Here is a 23,714-nt window from a genome sequence, read left to right as displayed (position 1 = left end):
ATATATATATATATATATATATCTCTTGCCAGCCCCTTCTCATACACCACACCTCCTGTGTCAGTGTCATTATAAAACAAAGCTTGTAAATATCGCAATAGCTCCATTTTTATCTGGCTGCTTCATTTTACAATATGAGCGACACAGGAAGAGCAGTGTGGAAGGGGCTGGCAGTGATTTTTTTTTTCTTAATTGTAGAGAATGCTGGCAGCGCTGTCCCAGGAGACTCTGGATACAGGGGGAGGGAGGCTGTGTACTGTAAAAACATTTTTTCCTTAAACTTCCCTCTTAAAATTGGGGTGCGTGTTATACGCCAATAAATACAGTACTTATTTCACAAATTAAAATATAAATCAATTTATAACTTTTTTGAAATGTGTTTTTCTGGATATTTGTTATTCTGTGTCTCGCTGTTAAAATAAACCTAACGTTAAAAATTATAGACTGATCATTTGTCAGTGGGCAAACGTACAAAATTAGTGGATCACATACTTTTTTTCCCCCTCACTGTATGCAATAACTGACCCGGCTTATTGCGGATCCAAGAGGACATTCTGGCACTATGTATCTATGCATAGTTGAGTCGCTTGGCTTTGTTTCCATGTCATATGCATGAAAATAGGCACTGGGGTGCAGAAACCGGCAGCAGGTGCTCTGGCTGGATGAGTCCGCATTTAAAATATTGTCTGCAGCAAGACCATTTGAGGCTGCATTTCTGTAAATGGAGTTAGAGATTGCCAGAATCAATGGTGTCCTCAACACTAAAAAGGTACAGGTAGATACTTATCCATCATGCCATACAACCAGGAAGGCTTGTAATTTGCCCTAAATTTATTCTGCAGCAGGACAATGTCCCCAAACATACAGCAAATGTCATCAAGAACCACCTTCAGTGTAAAGAACAAGGAGTCTTTGTTGATCAGGGCCCTGTGGGAGCCAAACCATCACTTCAGAGTCTGTCTGGGATTACATGAAGAGAAAAGGATTTGAGGCAGCCTACATCCACAGATCTGTGGTTAGTTCTCCAAGAGGTTTGGCACAAGCTACCTGCAGAGTTCATTCATAAACTGTGTGCAAGTGTACCTAAAAGAATTAATGCCGTTTTGAAGGCAAAGGGTGGTCACACCAAATTTGATTTGATTTCGGTTCTGTTCATATACATGCTATTTTGTTAATTGATAAAAATAAACCAACACTATTTCTGAAAGCATTCTTCATTTACAGCATTTTTCACACCTAAGACTTTTGCAGAGAATCTCTACATACACTGAAGGGACTCAAAGGGGTGGATTTTCAAAGGGAACGGGTCTGTTACTTAACCTTTGAAAGAGCACAACTGCAATATTAAGGGAAAACCTGGCACCCCCACTTCATAAAAGTATATCCCCCAAAGGGAACTGCAGGAACTGGGTCACACCTGCGTGGATAGCCACTGCCCTGCACAACATGCCAAGGAGTGCCTTAAGCAGCTTTACAGGCTGGCCCCATTGTTTCCATCATTTTGGTTAGGTAATGTCTCAGTGGCATGCCTAAGGTACCGATCTAGAAGCTGCATAAGTAGCCAAGTTCGAGCAGACAAAAAACAAAAAAACAAAAAACAAAAAAAACAAACTATCCAGCACTAGCAAAACACTGAGGATAACTGTTAGTGGGTGGGGTTATATAGATGGGCATCTTTAGGGTTCTCCTTGCCAGTGTTCTTTCACTGGAAGGTAGCAACATAATCCAGTCAGCTAAGAGTAGGGTCTGTGTACTGTATGGGGGGGGGGGGGGGGGAGTCTGTCCTTTCTCCTGCATTGATCAATGCAGCATGTGAAATGAGCCCTTATAATTTACATGCGTCTTAGGTTGCTTTTAAATCTGTTTCACTACTAGTTCTACTTTTAACAAATAGCCTGTCAAGAAGCAGCACTATACCCAATTACTGGATTTGATGAGCACATGTGTTTTGATTTGATGGAATTTCTATATATCAGCAATAATTGGTTCCTGGCAAGCCCCTCGATTATTTACATTTAAAATCGTTAATAGGTTTACCCTTACTTTTTTCTTACCTTATCTGACTGATGTTGAACATTTAGAAACATAGGGTATGCTTTTAAAAATTAACATTAAATCTAAACTTTGTACAGGCAACAACTAATTTGTACAGTCTAGATTGTAATGCACGTATATTCAATACAAGATAATTGAAAGAATGAAGCACAACAGACAAAATGCATATAATAATGTTTTTCCAGTTTTATTTGTCATTTAAGTGGTAAAAGCCATAGGTATCAGCAAGCAGCAGGTTTGGAGACCAGCTAGATGGAAAACAGCACAAGTTCACAAGCAGCAGGCTAAGGAACACTGGAAATATATCCTATTCCATCCTTAAGGACCACTTAAAAAAAAAAAAAAAAAAAAAAGCTAACCTTGGACAAACATGTCCAAAATAATCAAATACCCGAAACAAAATTAGTCTTGGCGATATTTGAAATTTACTGTAGTTACAATACATTTTTTCATAAACGCATTAAATTACAGCAACTATTAGAAAAACAGATTAAAAAAAAATACATAATACTGTCACGGTCATTTTTCCCTTGCTCAACTTCCAGTATAAAAAAAAGGAATTCCAAATAATCCAGAGAAAAAAAAAAAAAAAAAATGGTTAAATGTGCAGATACAGCATATCATTCGGTAAACTGGATTTCTGAAGCTTAATGTACACAGCTTTTCAAAAAAGTGTTACAAATGGGAAAGTAGAATTTACTTAGCTCACAGGTCGTGGTCTAAAAGGTTTTAAAAAAAGATAGCCAGTATAAGGAACAGATTGCTCATTACAATAACGCACTGAGACTGAACGCCTAAAAAGGAGACTTAAACCTGGACATCTACACAAGTGAAGGGTGTATATGCAGAAGCAGTAAAAAGACCACAGAAATGGGATTCTAGTACATTATTTCAATTAAGACCGAGGTCTGTACTGTTACCTCTAAACACTTTTTGAAAGACTGTAATTTCCAGAACTAACCTTAGGATTTCACAGCATCCCAGAAAGATCATATTCCAACCAAACTAAAATGATCAATATTTATAGCACCATTATATAGAGCATGTCCCAATAGTATGACGCTGCAAAGCCATGCATGGTAAGTTGGTACACTGCTGAAATAGACAGATAAAATATACCTATATTGTAACACCATTCAGGTAGAGCTCACTTTTAGTCTGTTTTTTATATTTTACTAAATTTTAGCAGAAGACACCTTATACTTGGAAATGCAGGTATTAAGATGCTGCTAGGTTAAGGACAATTTGAATTAATGTGTAGCTGTTATTTATACAGGTGGTTTGGCTTTCATGACGTTACAAATTGGGTTACATTTTATAAATCCCCGTTTGAGGTAGTTCTCATCTCTTGTGTTCAGTTGTTTCCTGTGCACATCTCCTGCTCCTACACACATCTGTCTGTCTATACACAAAGGAGAATGTATATCAGAATATGCACCCTTAACTTTTTCACTAGACTCTTGGTACTTCAAAGCAGCTCCATGGTAACAATACGGTTTCTTATCCTAGCAGCATCACACTTCCTTTGGAGGTGGATGTGAAATACTACAGGGATCAGAAAGATCCATCTGCACCACGCTGTTTCCAGCACTATGAATCTGAGTCTTCCATGTAGAACATCTCACAACCAACATTTATTCTTCTGCAGTGCCTTGTGTGCAGTTTGTAAGGAGGAAGCTGCAGTTGTTAGGGTTACAATGTACAACAGCTCCTCAAGGTTTTGTTAAAACGGTATTATAGAAGGTAACCCAGGCTAAAATAGATTCTGAACTTTGGTGCCGAAAAACTGTCCTAAAACGAGGTAGCAGTTTATTCTATTAGGATGTGCTATGAACAATGGTGCATTTACCTCAATTTGTGCTCTATGGAGAGCAAATAGTTATGACCTAATCGCTGACAGGAGCAGATCCTGTTGAGCTAGAGAAGGTTTATAGGATTAACTGAAATAACAAACTCTCCAGTAAACAAAGCTTTGCGTAATGCCCTGCACATGCAGAGCGACAAGTAACACATTTCAATTTTTTTGTACCCAACCATGAGAGATTCAGCTAAAGTTGGAGGCCACAGGTTCCAGGTTTTTTTTTAGTATTCCCACAGGGTGGATGAGTCAACGGATTCTGCATTGGCTTTCAAAACTCCAGCATGATCACCCTTCAGGTAGAGGCCATTCACCTTGATCGCTACCTTATTCTGATCACAGAATTCAAAGAAGAAATCAACAGGGGAAGAACTACTGCTGGTAACAGATGTATCACTGCCTACGGTCCAGTATTTTCCTGTGGAGTCTAAGGGGGAAAAAAAAAAAATATTAATAATAGTGAGAAACTGTCAAACCATGCAATCCGAATACAGTGGGGAGGTTGAAAAAGTTACATTGTGAAAATACTCTTAAGCCAGTGAAATAATGGTAGAATGAAAGAAAAATGTATACACAAACACTTTGTGACTTAGGCAACAACCCTACTTCCTGGTATAGCTTTTCAGCTTCCCATGTCAACTCTATACCTCCAGCATGCTCAAGGATCAATTTGTCAGCATCATTACATCGCTAATTTTTGCCTAATGTGAACAGCGGTGGCTCAAGAGATTGCAAAACTGAACCAGAAGTGATGAAGCAATTTCCCTGGTTACGCCTTATGGCAGACAGCACTACAAATCTAAAAATTGTTCAGATTATTCACACATTTCAACATCTGCCGGAATTCTACTTTTTGTTAATATTGCCTTTAGGTCCTCGCCTCTACATATAGCAGTTTCTCACATCAAGCAGCAGTGTTGCTCCCCCTGGTTTCCAGATTTCTGGTTTCCTTACCATGACCAATTTCAAGACTATACAGTGCCTTGCAAAAGTATTCACCCCCTTGGCTTTTTACCCATTTTGTTACAATGCAGCCTTTAGTTCAATTTTTTAAAATCTGAATTATATGTGATGGATCAGAACACTATAGTCTAAGTTGGTGAAGTAAAATTAGAAAAATATATACATAAAAACTATTTTTCAGAAAAAAAAAAAAAAAAAAAATGATAATTGGCATATGTATTCACCCCCTTTGTTATGAAGCCCATAAAAAGCTCTCGTGCAACCAATTCCCTTCAGAAGTCACTATTAGTGAAATGTCCAATCCAAGTGTCACATGATCTGTCATTACATATATATACCACACACACACACCTTTTTGAAAGGCCCCAGAGGCCGCAACACCCAAGCAAGAGGCACCACTAACGCAACACTGCCACGAAGACCAAGGAACTCTTCAAACAAGGGACAATGTTGAGAAGTACAAGTCAGCGTTAGGTTATGAAAAAAAAAAAAAAAATCCAAATCTTTGATGATCCTTAGGAGCACCATCAAATCCTAACCAAATGTAAAGAACATGGTACAACAGCAAACCTGCCAAGAGACGGCTGCACACCAAAACTCACAGACCAGGCAAGGAGGGCATTAATCAAAGAGGCTGCACAGAGACCTAAGGTAACCCTGGAAGAGCTGCAGAGTTCCACAGCAGAGACTGGAATATCTGTACATAGGACGACAATAAGCCATACGCTCCATAGAGTTGGCCTTTAAGGGAGAGTGGCCAGAAGAAAGCCATTACTTTCAGCAAAAAACAAAATGGCACGTTTTGAGTTTGCGAAAAGGCATGTGGGAGACTCCCAAAATGTATCTGAGACTAAAATTGAACTTTTCAGCTAAAGAAAACACTATTCCTGTAAAAAGCTGCGCTCAGAAAGACTCAGTCTATGTAAATGACATCAAGGAGATTTTCAAAGTCCTTTCAAAGTAAGAACACCACCACCGTGTACTTCTAAGCAGTAGTGACAATCCACCGTAGTAGTTAAACCCGCTTACCAGATGGCAAGCATAAAAGGGCAGGTGGCTATAGCCCAGCCAAGGCCTTTTAGCTTGCTTGCGCTCCCGGTGTTCATATGGGGGGTAAATCTCCAGGCTCGCTTGCGCTGTCACATATCACCATTCAACACGAGAACCACGGATAACCCAAAAGGAAGAACTCACCATAGTATAAAATCCTTCAGATATTTATTAAAAAATGTAGTCACTTACAATTATGTTAGCAGAGTTGCATATACGAAAAGCCGGCCGGCATACAAACAAACGGAGGTACGCATTGACGTCACCACGCTTTTGGAGTGAGAGAACGGGCTCCGTTTGTTTGTATGCCAGCCGGCTTTTCGTATATGCAACTCTGCTAACATAATTGTAAGTGACTACATTTTTTAATAAATATCTGAAGGATTTTATACTATGGTGAGTTCTTCTTCCTTTTGGGTTATCCGTGGTTCTCGTGTTGAATGGTGATATGTGACAGCGCAAGCGAGCCTGGAGATTTACCCCCCATATGAACACCGGGAGCGCAAGCAAGCTAAAAGGCCTTGGCTGGGCTATAGCCACCTGCCCTTTTATGCTTGCCATCTGGTAAGCAGGTTTAACTACTACGGTGGATTGTCACTACTGCTTAGAAGTACACGGTGGTGGTGTTCTTACTTTGAAAGGACTTGAAAATCTCCTTGATGTCATTTGCATAGACTGAGTCTTTCTGAGCGCAGCTTTTTACAGGAATATCTATTTTGGTGTGATCGCACTATATGCTGCTGCCGTTTTTTATTTTCTGGTCAAGCGCAGTTCTCTCCATTTATATAAAGAAAACACTATGTCTGGCGCAAACCCAACACATCACATAAAGAACACCATCCCCACAGTGAAACATGGTGGTGGCAGCATCATGCTGTGGGGATGTTTTTCAGCAGTCGGGACTGGGAAACTGGTCAGAGTTGAGGGAAAGATGGATAATGCTAAATACAGGGATATTCTTGCGCCAAACCTGTACCACTCTGTGTCCTGCTGGAAGTTGAACCTCTGTCCTAGCCTCAAATCGCACAGTGACCCCAAACACACTGCTAAAGCAATACTTGAGTGGTTTAAGGGGAAAACATGTAAATGTGTTGGAATGACCTAGTCAAAGCACAGACCTCAATCAAATAGAAAAATCTCTGGTCAGACTTAAAGATTGCTGTTCACAAGCGCAAACCATCCAACTTGAAGGAGCTGGAGCAGTTTTGCAAGGAGGAATGAGCAAAAATCCCAGTGGTAAGATGTGGCAAGCTCAGAGACTTATCCAAAGCGACTTGGAGCTGTGATAGCCACAAAAGGTGGCTCTACAAAGTATTGACTTTAGGGGGCGGCGAATAGTTATGCACATTAACTCTGTTATTTTGTCCTATTTGTTTGAAGTTTTTTTTTTTTTTTTGTGAAGCAAAGTTGTGAGCATGTTCTGTAAATTAAATGATACAAATCCTCAAACAATCCATGTTAATTCCAGGTTGTGAAGCAACAAAACAAAAAATGTCAAGGGCGGGGGGGGGGAATACTTTTGCAAGGCCAGCACTCACAGGCCTTTAGTAAAATTTTTGTACGAACCCCAGACAACTTGCACCAAGACAGTAACGGGATGGGCTGCATTCACTGTGAATTCCTTGCAGTTTTTGCCAAAACGATCCTAGATTCTATAGCAACCAGTAACTCACCGGTACTCAAGAGATACTTGCCAACTAAAAGAAAATTGACCTGCACAAGGATGAAACTGCCAATTTTAAAGTACAACTAAAGGAAAATACGTTTTTTAGTTATGGATAGAGTAGAGAGGGGATAGAACATTTGTCAGTTTTTACTGCTGTCTGTGCCTTTGAGAGGAGATTCATCCTCTTTGTCCTGTTTACCATTATTAAAAGTGAAAGTAAAAGAAAAGCCCACATTTTGGGTTGTCCCCAGAAAATAGATGGGGGCATTAGTTTAGTTGACACTTTAATGCATGCCTTGCATGAAGTTAAAAAATGTTTAGACAGTCTCCCCCTCCCCCTTTACTTATCCGAGCCCTCATTCGATTCAGTGTTGTGCACATCTGCAGCTTCTCTCCCATTACTTCCTGGTCTCAAAAGGCATAGAGAATCATTGGCTCGCTCAGGAACGAGCACGCACAACACTGGACAAGGAGAAGGGGCCAGAAGCACCTGCGGGGGGGGGGGGGGGGGGGGGACACATTTCCATTGCACAGAGCAATGGAAACTAGGAGCAATAACTAGGAGCCTGCGGCCCAGCATGCTTACATGAGAAAGTGGAAGCAGTTCCTGGGTAAAGAACTGCCCCTGAAGACATAGTAACCAATTTTGTCTCGGGCATCTAAAAACTCAATTTGCACCTTATATAAAAGGAACCAGTACAAAATCTTCTTTCACTGGTATTAATCCCTAGATCTGCTCAACTCCATAAATTTATGCTGATAGCAAGGCAATGCACACATTTGTATCACATCTAATGGTTATGTCCAGTTATGTTCATTGATCACCCCTACCGACGGATGGTCCACTATCTTTGGATCCTGGATCTTTTTCAACCCTAAATTTTTCTTCAGTGGGGATGGTAATCTTGTTGCTCTAGGCCTTGTTGACCCCCTCTCCTAACAGAGCTTTGTCACAACCATAAGCACTATTTTGGTCTCATCACTCCAGATTACGGTTTGCCAGAAGCTGTGAGACGTGTCAAGGAGTTGTTGGGCATATTGTAACTGGGCTTTCTGTGGCATTGGCACATTTTTGTTTAAGCATCTTCATATTGTGCTAAAAAAAAAAAAAACTTAAAAAACAAAACAAAAAACAAAACAAAACAAAACAAAACAAAACAAAAAAAACCCCACAAAAACAGTCTTTACAGTGCAGCCTACATATCTGAGGTTATGTATCCTGAACATTTGTTTTGTATCCTGAACATTTCCTCTGGCAGCTGTGGCTGCAATCATTTTTTGAACTACCTGACCTTGGCATGTAGAGATCCCCGAATTCACCACTTCTTAATAAAATGATTGAACAGTACTGATTGGCATATTCAAGGCTTTGGATTTTTTATATCCTTTTCCATCTTTATAAAGTTCCATTACGCAGGTCTTTTGAGTGTTCTTTTCCACTCCCCGTGGCTCAGTATCTAACCTGCTCAGCGCATTCATGTGAGAGCCAACTCACTCATTGACTATGTACACACCGACTATTGCAATTTAAAACAAAGATGTGGTAAGGAGCCAAACAACCAAGTTATAATAAAATTGTTTCATATGATCACAATCCTTAAAGTTTTGGCATGATCAGTCACTTTCAACAATGCCAAAGTGTCACGATTTATGCAAACTTGATCACAACTAATCTAAGAGCGCTCCAATCCAGTGATCAGCTCCCAGCGCTGGCTTCAGGGGGGAGGAGGGCCAGCAGAAAAACATATGTCCCATAGTATATCTATGGGCGACGTCACCATCTAGGCTTTGCAGCAGTCATCTCTGCTCCCTCCTCTGAAGCCAGCCGCTGGGGAGATCATGTGACTGGACTGGAATGCCTTTAGATTAGGAAAGTGAACACAACTTTACAGGGTAGTTCGCATAGGGCTTAGAATGGGGGGTGGGAAGAGGTTTAGCTTAGTTAGCTATTGGACTTTAAAGTGGTGTTCCGACCGAATCTATACTTTTTAAATAAAAATACCCCTGTAATACACAAGCTTAATGTATTCTAGTAAAGTTAGTCTGTAAACTAAGGTCTGTTTTGTTAGTTTATAGCAGTAGTTTGTTATTTTATAAACTTACAGCAGGCCGTGGCCATCTTAAGTCTGGGCATCTGAAGCCAGACTGTATTTCTTCCTGGATCTCATCCTTGCAGATCTTGCACATGCTCAGTGCAGCACAAGAAGTGTAATAGGTTTCAGGTCAGGTTTCCATAGTAACGGCAGTGTCAGAGGAAGTTGCCGCCCCTTCCCAGAAGGCATTGCAAACAGGAAATGATGTGATGGGCCACGGCCAGGGAGGAGGAAGTGAAAAATACAGCAGATATACAGTAAGCGCTGAGAAAAAAAAATTTAAAAATACCCAATGCGTTTACAGTGCACAGTTTAGTGAGGGATGCTGAAGAGTTGTAAAAGTGGGTGGAACTCCACTTTAAGCAGGCAATACCAGGACAGAAGTCAAACGCTTTCTTTATTGGATATTGCTTAGGAGGGGTACATAAACTCGCAGGGTGAGGCCAGGCCCCATATAAAACTCTCAGCCACATAGTACACAGGAAACTTTTTGGGCTGTTTGGAAGCCTGTTTTAGAACCCATACTAGTTGCTCTAGGGCAGACAAATGCCTGAGTCTTGGAGACACACCTCATGCACTGGGAGAAAAAGACAGCATGTCCAAAAAGGGACCAAGAGGGAAAAAAAAAAAAAAAAAAAAATAATAATATTGGAGAGGCATTCATATCAGGGATAGGCACATCATGAAAAGCAAAAGAATGTCTGCAGACCCACTGGCAGAACGCATGCAAGTGTCCTTTTGCCCCATCCTCCATTTGCTGGGTAGCCGTCATATGTGAGGGGAACCTAGGGGGTAATCACAATAAAGAGGTACAGGAGTACTAGCAAGCTTGTGCCCAGTGCCACTTGAGGACCATGGAGCCCAGAGCAAAGCCACCCATTAGATTTACCTAACAGATCACTCATAAATGGCATTTTAGCACATCTCAACTAGGGGGCGCTATGTCCTGAAGAAGCTGGGTTTCCAGTGAAACATGTTGACATCACACGGGTCTGCGCCAGACGTCACCAGGCATGCCTCCCACTTCTCCCATTTACCCGGAAGCCACGGTGGGACTACCGACACTGTGGCCAGTACAGAGGACACAGGCATGTGGAGCACTGCTATCCTGAGCAGAAGTGTGCAGTTAACTTCTGAGGACATCCTACACAGTAGCACTGAGCAGCATGTCTTGATGCATTGTGATAGTCTCAAGGTTCGATTTGCACATCTACAGGCAGCATTAACAGACAAGGATTATGTCTGGTCTCTGTTTTTGAGTTAAGCGATTCGCTCATGGAGCATAGAGGCTGGAATTAGACTTCTCACTGGCTGCTCTACTGGCCATTCACTTTGCCTTTATCCTCTGCTCCTTGTCCAACAGGTGCCGCGTCTGTTGCTTCTTATATGCCATTTGCTGCTGACTCTATGCTTGCTACCTGAATCTGCTGCATAGCCCAATTTGCACACTGTTCCATGGTTTTTCTACCACCTTCCAGATTGGGACAATAGCCTAGTCCACTGAATAGGTATGTCATCTGTTATGTCCAATGATCATCCATCCACTTAGCAATATAGCCACCATGGTTCAGCTTGTTTAGGATATCCTCTCCTGGACTGTTCTAGTGTACACTACCTCTGTGGTGTATCCCCCACTTAGGTTTTTTTATGCACCCGGAGACTGATATTGATATTGGCGCTATGGCATTTACGGACAATTTATCAACCCCATTGTAACTGTTGAATGTGTCCTTGGGCCCCACTCCCCGTCTCTGCAATACTACCATATCTGAGTCACGTCAGGTGGTTTCATATATACACCGACCCTCTCAGTCTACTGCTATTGTTAGCTTTATTGGATATGTTTGAACTGTGTACATGTGAGTGTGGCGTCCGGTGCAATCTGTGTATATTAGACAACGTTGTCATTTTACTGGTGATGGTGAGTGGTTTCTTTTTTGCATTCTATTGTGATTTGAACATTTTTACCAATAAAGTTTGATATTTTTCTAGATAATTTTGAAGTTTCTTGCATTGGTAACCATACCCTGGTGGCTAATTTATGGTAGTCAGGCAGCTCGGCTAGTCCACATTCTTTTTATTTATTGTTGTTTCGGCCTTAGAGCCCCACTTTATTATAGTGAGTAGGTTACTTAAGCTTTCATGCTGAACCTCATTGTCATTTCCCATTTTTTTGTTTTTTCTAACTCATAAATGGCACTTGAGCCCACCCATAGTCACCACAAACCGGTGCAGTACAAGACACCACTAGGTGGCACCAAAGCAAAGCAGCTTGTGCTGCCTGGAAAAGAACAGCATGGCTAAAAAAAAAAAAAAAAAAAAAAAAAAAAAAATTTAAAGGGGTACTTAAGTCTTTCCCCCTTTAACCACTTCTCGCCCAGCCTATAGCAGATTGACAGCCAGGAAGTGGTTCTGTTATCCTGACTGGGCGTCATATGACACCCAGCAGGATAACATGCCGGCGCACAGCGCGGCGATCGCAAGTGTGGCGTGTCGATCGTGATAAGGTGCCTCTGTCAGAGGCTTCTTACCATGTGATCAGCTTTGAACAATCACAGCTCATAAGAACCAGGAACTGCCGGTAAACGGCATTCCTGGGTTCGCGTTGACAGGAAGAGCTGATCTTCGGCTCTCCCTGTCAGAGAGGGGGCAGGGGGTCTGTGCTGATAATCAGCACATTATCAGCACAGCCCCTTTAGATGCGGCAATCAGCTGCCAATCAGTGCCCATCAATTCTACATATCAGTGCCACCGCATCAGTGAAGAGGAAAACAAACTTTCAAAATGTTTTTTTTTTTTTGCTAAACACTTCAGAGGTGATCAAATACCACCAAAAGAAAGCTCTACTTGTGGGAATAAAAATGATAAAAATGTAGTTTGAATGACAATTGTGCGGTCATGCAACACTGTACTCAAAGTGTGACAGCACTGAAAGCTGAAAATTGTTCTGGGCAGGAAGGGGTGAGGTGCCTGGTATTGAAGTTGTTAAAAATAACAAACATGTTAAACTTGCCTGCTCTGTGCAACCCTCATTAGTGCTTCTGGCCCCCCTCTCCTGTTGAGTGCCCCCACAGCAGCTTGCTATGGGGACACCCAAGCCGAGCCGCAGTTCGACCCCACCCCCTCTCTCCTCATTGGCTGACAGCAGCAGGAGCAAATAGCGCCATGCTGTGTCTCAGCCAATCAGCAGGGAGAGTCCTAGATGGCCGAGGCACTCGTGCACATCGCTGGATTGAGATGGTAGCTGAGGAACCAAAATGAAAAATTTGGTGCCAAAAACAAAGATTTAGGATGCACTTGGCCGAAACTGATTGAGTGTTACAATTATAAAAATATTGTATTATATTCAACTTTTTAATCAAGATCATGAATATAAAATGTATTGACGGCTATTATCGGCACTTGCTTGGTGTTAAAAATCCTGCTTGTTGTATTTTTGGTGTATGTTTGGCAAACGTCAGCAAAAACATATCACCCCATCTAAATGCATTGAAAATGCAGCAACACCACATCAAAAATTCACCGGTGTTGCATTTTGATGCATTTTTTGAGTCACATGACCCTTGAAACACCATAAGGTAAAATTGCAGGCATTTTCGAAAGCCATTAGCGCCACTTTTTTATTTCAGCACAATTCTGAAAATCCTATTTTTGGGGGACGTAATTTCAGTGCATCACTACTAAATACTAACTTTGCAGAAGAGGTTCTGCTTGGTAAAGGGCCAGGTCCTTACTTACCCATGGCAGCAATGGGAAGAGTCAATATTTAGGAGAAAAACTCGGTACCCCTCTACACTCACTTTGTAAGAGTATACCCAGTAGGTGGGGCACACCTGCATGGATTGCCACTGCCCTGGACAGCACCCTGTGGTTAAATCCACATGATGTACAGCATACTGATGAGCACTGCCAAAAAGACGGATCAAGCGCCCAAAGCAACTTTACAGGCCAGCCCCGGCCTTCTTGTCCTTCACTGGGGTCCAGGTATAGGGTACCAGTTTGAAAATTGTGCCATTAGCTTAAGCAGCAGGCACACCATCAGATCAGAAGTAATTCCAAAAATAAACTCCCTAAGGAGAGAGCAAGAGATTATAAAATTATCTATCCAAACAGCTGTTTTCTATTACCCCCCTGGTAACTGCAATCAGTTCTAACCAACTCCTCCCTTTAGCGGTTTATTTCAAATTTTTTTTTTTAAACAAAAAAAAAAAAAAAAACACAGGGGAGGTTTGTAGGAAGGTATGGTGCATTCCCAACATGTGACAAAACTGGCCCACGGTTTTAGAACATGTGAGACTTACCAATTACAGATCACATAAAAACCAAACAAAAAAAACCTGACTTTCTTTTGAAGAAATTGGCTATTGAGACAGGTCAGGAAACTGTTCATATTAAAACAGTAATTTGGAATAGTTCGACGGTAGAAGTCTGCATGAAATCAGACAATATATGGGGCCAATCTGTTATGCTACAAAGGGCACAATGTATGTGTTTGTAAAAATAAAACACCAATTTGTATATGATGAAATGGATACCACCAAAGTCTCATTTCTCACGATACGTGAAACCTTTGCGTAGACTGGTGATGGGGGTACACCCAATCTTCGTAAATATATAACAAATAACTGTATACTAAAGGTTTCAGATCCGCTAACATTTTACTTTCAAAAAGACAAGTAAAGATGTACAGTATTTCAATGCAAAAATGGCACTAGAATTTGTGGCCATGTTTGGAAAGGATTCCTTAGTTTAAAACCAAGTTGAATATTTTTTTTATTTTTCATTTTATTCAATTTTAGACTTACCTTTGAGGTTGTAGGCCCCATCATTAAATTCCAGTTGAAAGACATCATAAATTGAGCGGTTAGAATCGAGGGTCCCAGTCATTTTACGACAGCCTATGAATCCATGTTCTCCCCTTAGGACAATTAGTGGACGGTTGATAAGTTTCATCAAGAAATGCTCTGTTTCCACTACAAAAAAAAAAAAAAAAACCACACACTATAAAAATAATCTAAAAATGTTCAGTCAACTATATATATTATTCAATGCTGCTACAGGGAAAGGTAGGGTAAAAAATGTGGAGGGTTATACCTGTATATCAAAAATGATACACAGGTGAATATCACTAATGGAGCAAGGGAAGAGGCGGAATCCATATGGGTAGAGTTACAAAAGGAGGCAACCAAGGAGAAAGTAATATTGGGAGTATGCTATAGGCCCCCTAACCTAAGGGAGGAGGGGGAGACAGACCTCCCACAGTTTGGAATGGTGGCAAGGATGCGAATTGTCAATATAATGGGGGATTTTAAATTATCCAGAAAGACTGGACGGAAGGAACCACGCATTCATCCAAGGCTCGCCATTTCCTAAACGTCTTACAGGACAATTTCATGGGTCAGATGGTAAAAGCACCAACAAGAAACAAACAATGCGTTACTAGACCTACTGATTATTAATATAGACTTGATCGTGGATGTAGAAACATGGGGCAACATAGGAAATAGCAATCACAGGTCAATTAGTTTCGGCATAAAACACAAACCAGGAAACATAAGGGAAATACAAAGACACTGATTTATTTTTTTTTAAAAAAGGCAACTTTCAACTGTTTGTTTTTGGGTTTTTTTTTTTAAAAAACAAAGTAAAGTTAGCCCAATTTTTTTGCATAATGTGAAAGATGAAGTTGCGCCGAGTAAATAGATACCAAACATGTCATGCTTCAAAATTGCACACGCTCGTGGAATTGCGCCAAACTTCGGTACTTAAAAATCCCCATAGGCGACGCTTTAAAATTTTTTTACTGATTACATGTTTTGAGTTAGAGGAGGTCTAGGGCTAGAATTATTGCTCTCACTCTAACGTTCGCAGCAACACCTCACATGTGACGTTTCAACACCTTTTCATATGTGGGTGGGACTCGCGTATCCGTTCGCTTCTGCGTGCGAGCACATGGGGGCAGGAGCACTTTAAAAAAAAAAATTTTTATTTACTGTCAATTTTACTTAAAATTTTCTGACGAAGAAGAAGACTTCTCAGCCGAGGAGGCGCCCTTTTTTTGGAATGCAGAGGCCGGGCATGATGTCATAACATCGCGCCCGGCCTCCGACGACCATCTGGTCCGGCGGAAAGCTCTATGGTGGACATCCGGGGCCAGCGGATCCGTTCTCCGACTCACCGATTGCAGAGGTGAGTCAGTAGAAGCACCGGAGGGGGGGATGGACGTCCCCTCTCGCCGGCTGTAAGAACGATCTAGTGGCTGACCAATGTCCAGAGTGGTATGGTAACAGCTGATTGGTGCTACACTGGCTTTTCTAGAATTTTTTTTTTTTTTTTTAAATCTACCTAGATAAATCCCTGGGAACTACAGACCAGTTAGCCCAACATCAATAGTATGCAAGCTCTTGGAAGGGATAAGGGACTATATACACACACAAGATTTGAGTAATGAAAATGGTATCATTAGCAGTAATCTGCATGGGTTCATGAAGAATCGTTCTTGCCAAACAATTCTATTAACCTTCTAGGAGGAGGTGAGCTGCCATCTAGATGAAGGAAGGCCGGTAGACGTAGTGTATCTGGATCTTGCAAAGGCATTTGATACAGTTCCCACAAACATTTACTATACAAACTAAGGTCTGTCAGCATGGACCAAAGTGAGAGTACCTGGATTGAAAACTGGCTACAGGGGCGAGTTCAAAGGGTAGTGATAAATGGGGAGTACTCAGAATGGTCTAATGTGGAAAGTGGGGACCTACAGGGTCGTGTCCTAGGACAATCCTATTTAATTTATTCATACATGATCTTGAGGATGGGATAAACAGCTCAATCTCAGTATTTGCGGACGATACTAAGCAAAGCAAGGCAATAGCTACTCTGCAGGATATGAAAACCTTGCAAGATGATATGAAAAAATTATGGGATGGGCAACTACATGGCAAATGAGGTTTAATGTCGAAAAATATAAAATAATGCATTTAGGTGGCAAAAATTAGTGCCATCTACTCACTAGGGGAGAACCCAGGATGGAAATGCCAAGCTGCTGCAAGCAAAGCCAATAGAACATTGGCATGCATTAAAAAGGGATTCAACTCCAGAGATTGGAGTATGCCATCCAGTTCGAAGAGGAAGAAGAGGAGGAAGAGGAAATATCTTAGTTATGAGGAAAGATTACAAGCACTGAACTTATTCTCTCTGGAGAAGAGATGCTTGAGAGGGGATATAATTTTAATGTACAAATACCGTACTGGTGACCCCATAATTAGAGATAAAAATTTTCTGGGAAAGGACATTTAAAAAGACCCCCGGCCATTCCATTCACTAAAATTAGAGGAACAGCGATTTACCGTAAAGAACCTGCTACGCAGTTTCTGGTTAAGAGTGGTGAGAATGTGGAATTCTCTTCCATAAGCAGCGGTTTCAGCAGGGAGCATAGATAAATTTAAAAAAACTATTAGATAGGCACCTAAAAGACCACAACATACAAGGATATACAATGTAATATTGATATAAAAGCACACACACGTTGGACTTAATGGACGCGTCTTTTTTTCAATATTACTCTTGCTCTGTGCAGTTGGTTTTGCACAGGGCAGCCTTGATCCTCCTCCTCTTGCGTCCCTCTTCGGTGCGCCTGGCTCCTCCCTCCTGTGGAGTGCCCCCACAGCAAGCAGCTTGCTATGGGGGAACCCGAGCCATGGAGCCCTGGTCTGGCCCCACCCCCCCTTCTCTCCCGATTGGCTGACTGACAGCAACGGGAGCCAATGGCGCTGCTGCTGTCATGTCTCAGTCAATCTGGAGGAAGAGTCACGAACGGCCGAAGGACTCGTGGACATCACTAGATAGAGATAGGGCTCAAGTATTAAGGGGGCTGAGGCACACAAGTTTTTCATTTTAATGCATAGAATGCATCAAGATAAAAACCTTCTGCCTTTACAATCACTTTAAGGGGGACCATCAAATCAGATTATATTGTGGATATAGGTGAACTGCACAGGGCTACAGCAACTGCTGCTTCTTAGTTTCATGTGGACAATGGCGGAGACCTACCTTCATTCGTTCCTGGCCCAACCTACAGTGTTCCTTTCTTTGCATACTTCATTGAAAATAAAATAAAGCCCAAACATTGAGAAAATGGTTGTAATGGGCAGGTGTTGAGAACTGAAAAGATGAGGTAGCACAAGTAGACAAAACAAATTGCGTGCACCCATGAAACAGCAAAAAATTCCACTACCCTATATTTTCCATAGGCAAAGCTTTAAAAGCCCCATACAGGTCATCATTTTAGAGTTTCCCAGGACCTCTGGTACTAGAATCCTTGCTCTCACTCTGGTGTGCATGCCGATATACATGTTTATTGCAACTGTCATTTTCATGCAGAGGCGCTCCCAATGTTTACATTTGTACGTGCCTGTATATGGACCAATAGTCTCCCAATGCAATAGCATATAGATGACTGGTTCTCTTTGAGACATCCGGGGTCTATTAGACCCTGAATGTCTCTTGCACTCCACTGCAACTGATGGAACACAGATCATGTTCCATCAGCTGCTTCCCTGGGCAGCGATGCCAGTGACTGACAAAAAAAAAAAAAAAAAAAAAAAAAAGAAGAAGAAGGAGGAAAGGATTCACGATTCAAATTTTTCTGATTTTTTTTTTGGACACCGCGCCGGTCCTGAGGAGCTGCGGGCAGGAGTTTAGGTGAGGCCGCGCTTAGACCTAGTCCGCGGCTTCTGGCCTCCTGGACTAGGCCGAAACCTCACCTAAAAAACTCCTGCCTGCAGGTCCTCAGGACCAGAGCAGTGTCAGCGCTGGTCCTGGTGTAAAAAAAAAAAAAAAATTTTAAATATCGATTTGACCTCTCAACTCGATTCAAGTTTCAAATCGATTTTTTTTTCCCCAGCCCTAATCACTTCCACGCGAAAGCTGACTTTACCGATGTAAATACACTCCTGGCAGGGACTCAAGTGGTTAACCATACCTTTAGATATGTCCACAGCACTGAGCAGACATCCTTGATTTCTATATTAATATGTGATTAACCACTTCAGCCCCAGAAGATTTGACTGAATGACTGGGCCATTGTTTGCGATTCGGCACTGTGCCACCTTAAATGACAATTGTGCGGTCGTGCGACGCTGCACCCAAACAAAATTGACGTCTTTTTCACACAACTAGAACTTTCTTTTGGTGGTATTTGATCGCCTCTGCGGTTTTTATTTTTTGCCCTATAAACTAAAAAAGTGTGACAATTTTTTTCTCAAAATCTCAATAAGCGTATAATGATTGGTTTGCGCAAAAGTTATAGCGTCTACAAAATAGGGGATTTATAGCATTTTTATGATTTTTTTTTTTTACTAGTAATGGCAATCTGCGATTTTTAATCGGGACTGCAACATTATGGCGGACACATTTTTGGGACCATTGACATTTATACAGCGATCAGTGCTATAAAAAATGCACTGATTACTGTAAAAATGTCACAGGAAGGGGTTAACTGTGTTCCCTGAATGTTTTTAACTGTAGGGGGACTAACTAGAGGGGGTGACAGATCGTGGTTTCTAGCTATTAGGAACTCACGATCTGTCATTCCTCACAGAACAGGGAGGGGTTATATGGGGAATTGAACTTCCTGTTTAGGGTGTGCCAGTGTCCATCACCTGAAGGTGCCATATAACCCATACAGTTATTACTGTGGCTGTGATGTACATCAAGAAAAGGATTTTACAGGTAAGCTGTTATAAAAATCCTTTACATGTATATACTCAGTGTAGACTATATATACAGTGGATATAAAAACTCTACACACCCCTGTTAAAATGTCAGGTTTCTGTGATGTAAAAAAAATTGGACAAAAATAAATGGTGTCAGAACTTTTTCCACCTTCAGTGTGACCTATAAACTGTACAACTCCGTTGAACAATAAACTGAAATCTTTTAGGTGGAGGGAAGTAAAAAAAAAAAAAAAAATTTAATATATTAATATATATATATATATATATATATATATATATATATATATATATATATATATATATATATATATATATATATATATATATATATATATATATATATATATATATATATAAAAAAAACACTCCAAATCTGTCAGATTGTGAGGGCATCTCCTGTGCACAGCCCTCTTCAGATCACGCTAAAGATTTTCAATCGGAATCAGGTCTGGGCTGTGGCTGGGCCATTCCAAAATGGTAATCTTCTGGTGAAGCAATTCCTTTGTTCGTTTGTATGTATGCTTTGGGTCATTGTCATGCTGAAAGATGAAGTTCCTCTTCATGTACAGCTTTCTAGCTACCGCCACCATGCTTCACAGTGGGTATGGTGTTCTTTTGGTGATGTGCACTGTTTTTGCGCCAAACATATCTTTTGAAAATATGGCCAAAAAAGGTTCAACCTTGGTTTCATCAGACCATAACACATTTTCCCACATGCTTTTGGGAGACTTCAGATGTGTTTTTGCAAAATTTAGCCAGGCTTGGATGTTTTTCTTCGTAAGAAAAGGCTTCCGTCTTGCCACTCTACCCCAAAGCAGATATATGAAGAATACGGGAGATTGTTTTCACATGTACCACACAGCCAGTACTTGCCAGATATTTCTGCAGCTCCTTTAATATTGCTGTAGGCCTCTTGGCAGCCTCCCTGACCAGTTTTCTTTTCGTCTTTTCATCAATTTTGGAGGGACGTCCAGTTCTTGGTATGTTACTGTTGTGCCATATTTTTTCCGCTTGATGATGACTGTCTTCACTGTGTTCCATGGTATATCTAATGCCTTGGAAATTCTTTTGTACCCTTCTCCTGACTGATACCTTTTAACAATAAGATCCCTCTGATGCTTTGGAAGCTCTCTGCGGGCCATGGCTTTTGTTGTAGGATGCGGCTAAGAAAATGTCAGGAAAGACCTACTAGAACAGCTGAACTTTGAGGTTAATGAGAGGCACTTTAAAAATGATGGCAGGTGTGTACTGACTCCTATTTAGCCCCTTGCCGCCCGCCATGATGGCCAGGCGGCGCGGCTCTCGTTCTGGGCGGGTGTCATATGATGTCCGTTCATTTAAACAGGGCATGCGCGCAGCCCTGTACCTTCGGTGGCGGCGTGTCACGGACACACCGCTCGCCACCGAGGGGGGTGAACAGCCATTGGGCATGGCTGTTCACCACGTGACCGGCCATGATGAAGTTACGGCCGATCACGGATGGTACCGCCCCACTTTGCACGGCGCGTCGGTCCCGGGAACACTGCTTGTCTCGACGCTGGTAAGCAGCCATTGTCCGGTGGCTGATAGCCGATCACTAAATGTAAACAGAGCCGTAACGAGATGTTACCGGGTTCTCCTCCTCACACACTGATCGTGTGTGAGGAGATTGCAGTAACATCTCTTTACCGCTTACAGTGTACACCAATCACACTGGTTGCCGCGCGCGTCGCCCCCCCCCCCCCTAAAGAGGACCTGTCACCACCCATCAAAGTACCTGTCACCAACCATCTGAGTACCCAAGTGCCTGTCGCCGTTCATCTCAGTACCTATCTGCAGCCCATCAGAATACCCGAGTACCTATCTGCAGCCCATCAGAATACCCGAGTACCTACCCGCAGCCCATGCCTCATAGAATATTTGTTGGGGTGTTTGCTTTTCAAAACAGGGTCATTTTGTGGGTAATTCCACTGTCCTGGTGCTCAAGGCCCTTCAAAAGTGTGATAGGTAAGAATGAAATGAGATGTGTAATTTAAGCTCCTAGAACACCTGAAGGTACTACTTCAATGTTGGGCCTCTGTATGTGGCCAGGCTGTGTAAAAAAGTCTCACACATGTGGTATCGCCATACTTGGGAAGAGTAGCAGAATGTATTTTGGGGTGTAATTTGTTGTATGCATACGCTGTGTGAGAGAAATTGCCATTATCAAGTTATTTTGTTACCAAAAAAAAAAAAAAAAAAATTTTTTTGCAAAGAATTGTGAGAAAAAAAAAAAAAAAAAACTCACCATGCTACTTAATACCTTGGAATGTTTACCCTCTTAAAAAAGGGTCATGGGGGGGGGGTACTTTCCTGACTTGTTAGTGTCTCAAGAAATGAGATACACCTGAAGGCCTGATCAGAGGTGATCAATTTTCAGTGATTGACCATAGTTTGTAGATTCTGAAACTTCTAAAGACCAAATAACACACTAATTTGGGTTATTTTTACCAACGCTATGCAGCAGTATAAATTTTGGCTGAAAATTGGTCTGGGCAGGAAGGGGGTGTAAGTGCACTGTATTGAGGTAGTTAATGTGAGTTTGAATGTGATTAATTCTGAACACAGCTACATCCCAGTTAAAAGGGTGTGCACATTTATACAACCACATTTTAGTCTATTTTTACTTCCCCCCTAGATGATTTCAGTTTGTTTTTAAATTGAGTGGTACAGTTTATAGGTCAAAAAAAAAAAAAAAAAAAAAAAAAAAGGGGAAAAAGTTCTGAAATTTTTTACATCACAGAAACCTGACATTTTAACAGGGGTGTGTAGACTTTTTATTTCACTTGTACCTAGGTAAACCATTTGCATTGTTATCCCCAATATTACAAAGTGCAGTATAGAATTTTGGTATTTTATGGTTAGTACCTGTTGTACTATATTACTCTGTATTTATTGTACTATATACTCAAACTGTAGGAAACAGGGATAAGGTACAACACCTGTGATGGCCTATGCATAAAAAAAAAAAAAAAAACACACCACACACCACCCCCTCCCCCATGAAAGTTAGTCTTTGGATAACCATATGAGAATATAGATTTAATTAAAAGCAAACAGCCTTACCAGGGGAATCCACAGATGCTGCCAACTGTCCATTCTTCTTAGCTGTCACATATTTTCCATTTGCTGCTCTTAAAGTTATCCGTCGATCACACCAATCAATGTCAAAGTAACACTGGTCATTTCTGTTCGGAGCAAAAATTGAATAAAAATTAGTATATGCTAGAGCTACATACAACTGTAGGGAGAGGGTTTTTTTTTTTTTTATAAAGCTGACCAAAACTACATTTTATTAGCATACCTGTTACGCCAGCTGCACCACTGCTCATGTGACTAGGGAAAGAACTGTAAAGGTTTCAGGCAAGTATTTCAGTCCTTCGAAAGAAAGACTTACCTCCTTCACGACCAGGCCATTTTTTGCAATTCGGCACTGCATTATTTTAACCACTTAAGGACCAAGCCTCTTTTTTACACTTGTTTACAAGTTAAAATCTTTTTTTTGCTAGAAAATTACTTAGAACTCCCAAACATATTTTTCCCCCTAACATCCTAGAGAATAAGATGGCGGTCATTGCAATACTTTGTCACGCTGTATTTGCACAGTGGTCTTACAAGCTCACTTTTTTGGAATTTTTTTATTAATTCAAAAAAGTGTAACAGTAAAGTTAACCCAATTTTTTTATATTGTGAAAGATAAATGTTACGCCATGTAAATTGATACCCATGTCACGCTTCAAAATTGCACCCACTCATGACAAACTTTTACCCTTAAAAATCTCCATAGGCGAGGTTTAAAAATTTCTACAGGTTACCAGTTTTGAGTTAAAGAGGAGGTCTAGGGCTAGAATTATTGCTCTTACGATTGCGGTGATACCTCACATGTGGTTTGAACTCTGTTTTCACATGTATCACGTATGCGTTCCCTTCTTTAGTTTAATGAAAAAAAAAAAAAAAAAAAAAAAAAAGATTAATTCTCATTTAAGAGCCATCTTCTCAGTCGGCAGCCAGGCATCTACAGGAAAGGATGCGATAGTCTCCGCCGCTACCGGTGGGTACGGTAAGCGGCAGAGACTACCGGAATGCGGCAGCTGGGCACCTCTCCCACCGCCGATAAGCGTTCTCTTTGCTGCGGAGACCACTTTTATCCTAAAGAGAAACGCACAGCGTTCCCGAAAATACCAGAATTATGGCAGCTAGCGCCAAAATACCAGCGTACAGGTACGTAGTTTTGCATGAAGTGGTTAACTGACAATTGCGCAGTCATGCAACACTGT

The 23,714-nt window shown here is 41.3% G+C and overlaps 1 protein-coding gene across 1 annotated transcript in view; it reads right to left on the bottom strand.

The window, feature by feature from the left end:
- Nucleotides 1-2,217: 2,217 nt before the first annotated feature.
- FSCN1 (fascin actin-bundling protein 1) overlaps nucleotides 2,218-23,714 on the bottom strand; it is a 67,606-nt gene continuing 46,109 nt past the window's right edge. The window contains exons 3-5 of the mRNA XM_073633143.1: nucleotides 22,504-22,625; nucleotides 14,491-14,658; nucleotides 2,218-4,340 (exon numbers count right to left, since the gene is read on the bottom strand). Of these exons, the coding sequence (XP_073489244.1) occupies nucleotides 4,138-4,340; nucleotides 14,491-14,658; nucleotides 22,504-22,625 (493 nt within the window). The 3' untranslated portion in view covers nucleotides 2,218-4,137. The remainder of the gene's footprint in view (nucleotides 4,341-14,490; nucleotides 14,659-22,503; nucleotides 22,626-23,714) is intronic.

The sequence above is a fragment of the Aquarana catesbeiana genome, linkage group LG06 (assembly GCF_042186555.1).
Source record: "Aquarana catesbeiana isolate 2022-GZ linkage group LG06, ASM4218655v1, whole genome shotgun sequence".
NCBI classification, from domain to species: domain Eukaryota; kingdom Metazoa; phylum Chordata; class Amphibia; order Anura; family Ranidae; genus Aquarana; species Aquarana catesbeiana.
This window is presented reverse-complemented; position numbering and strand designations above follow the sequence as displayed.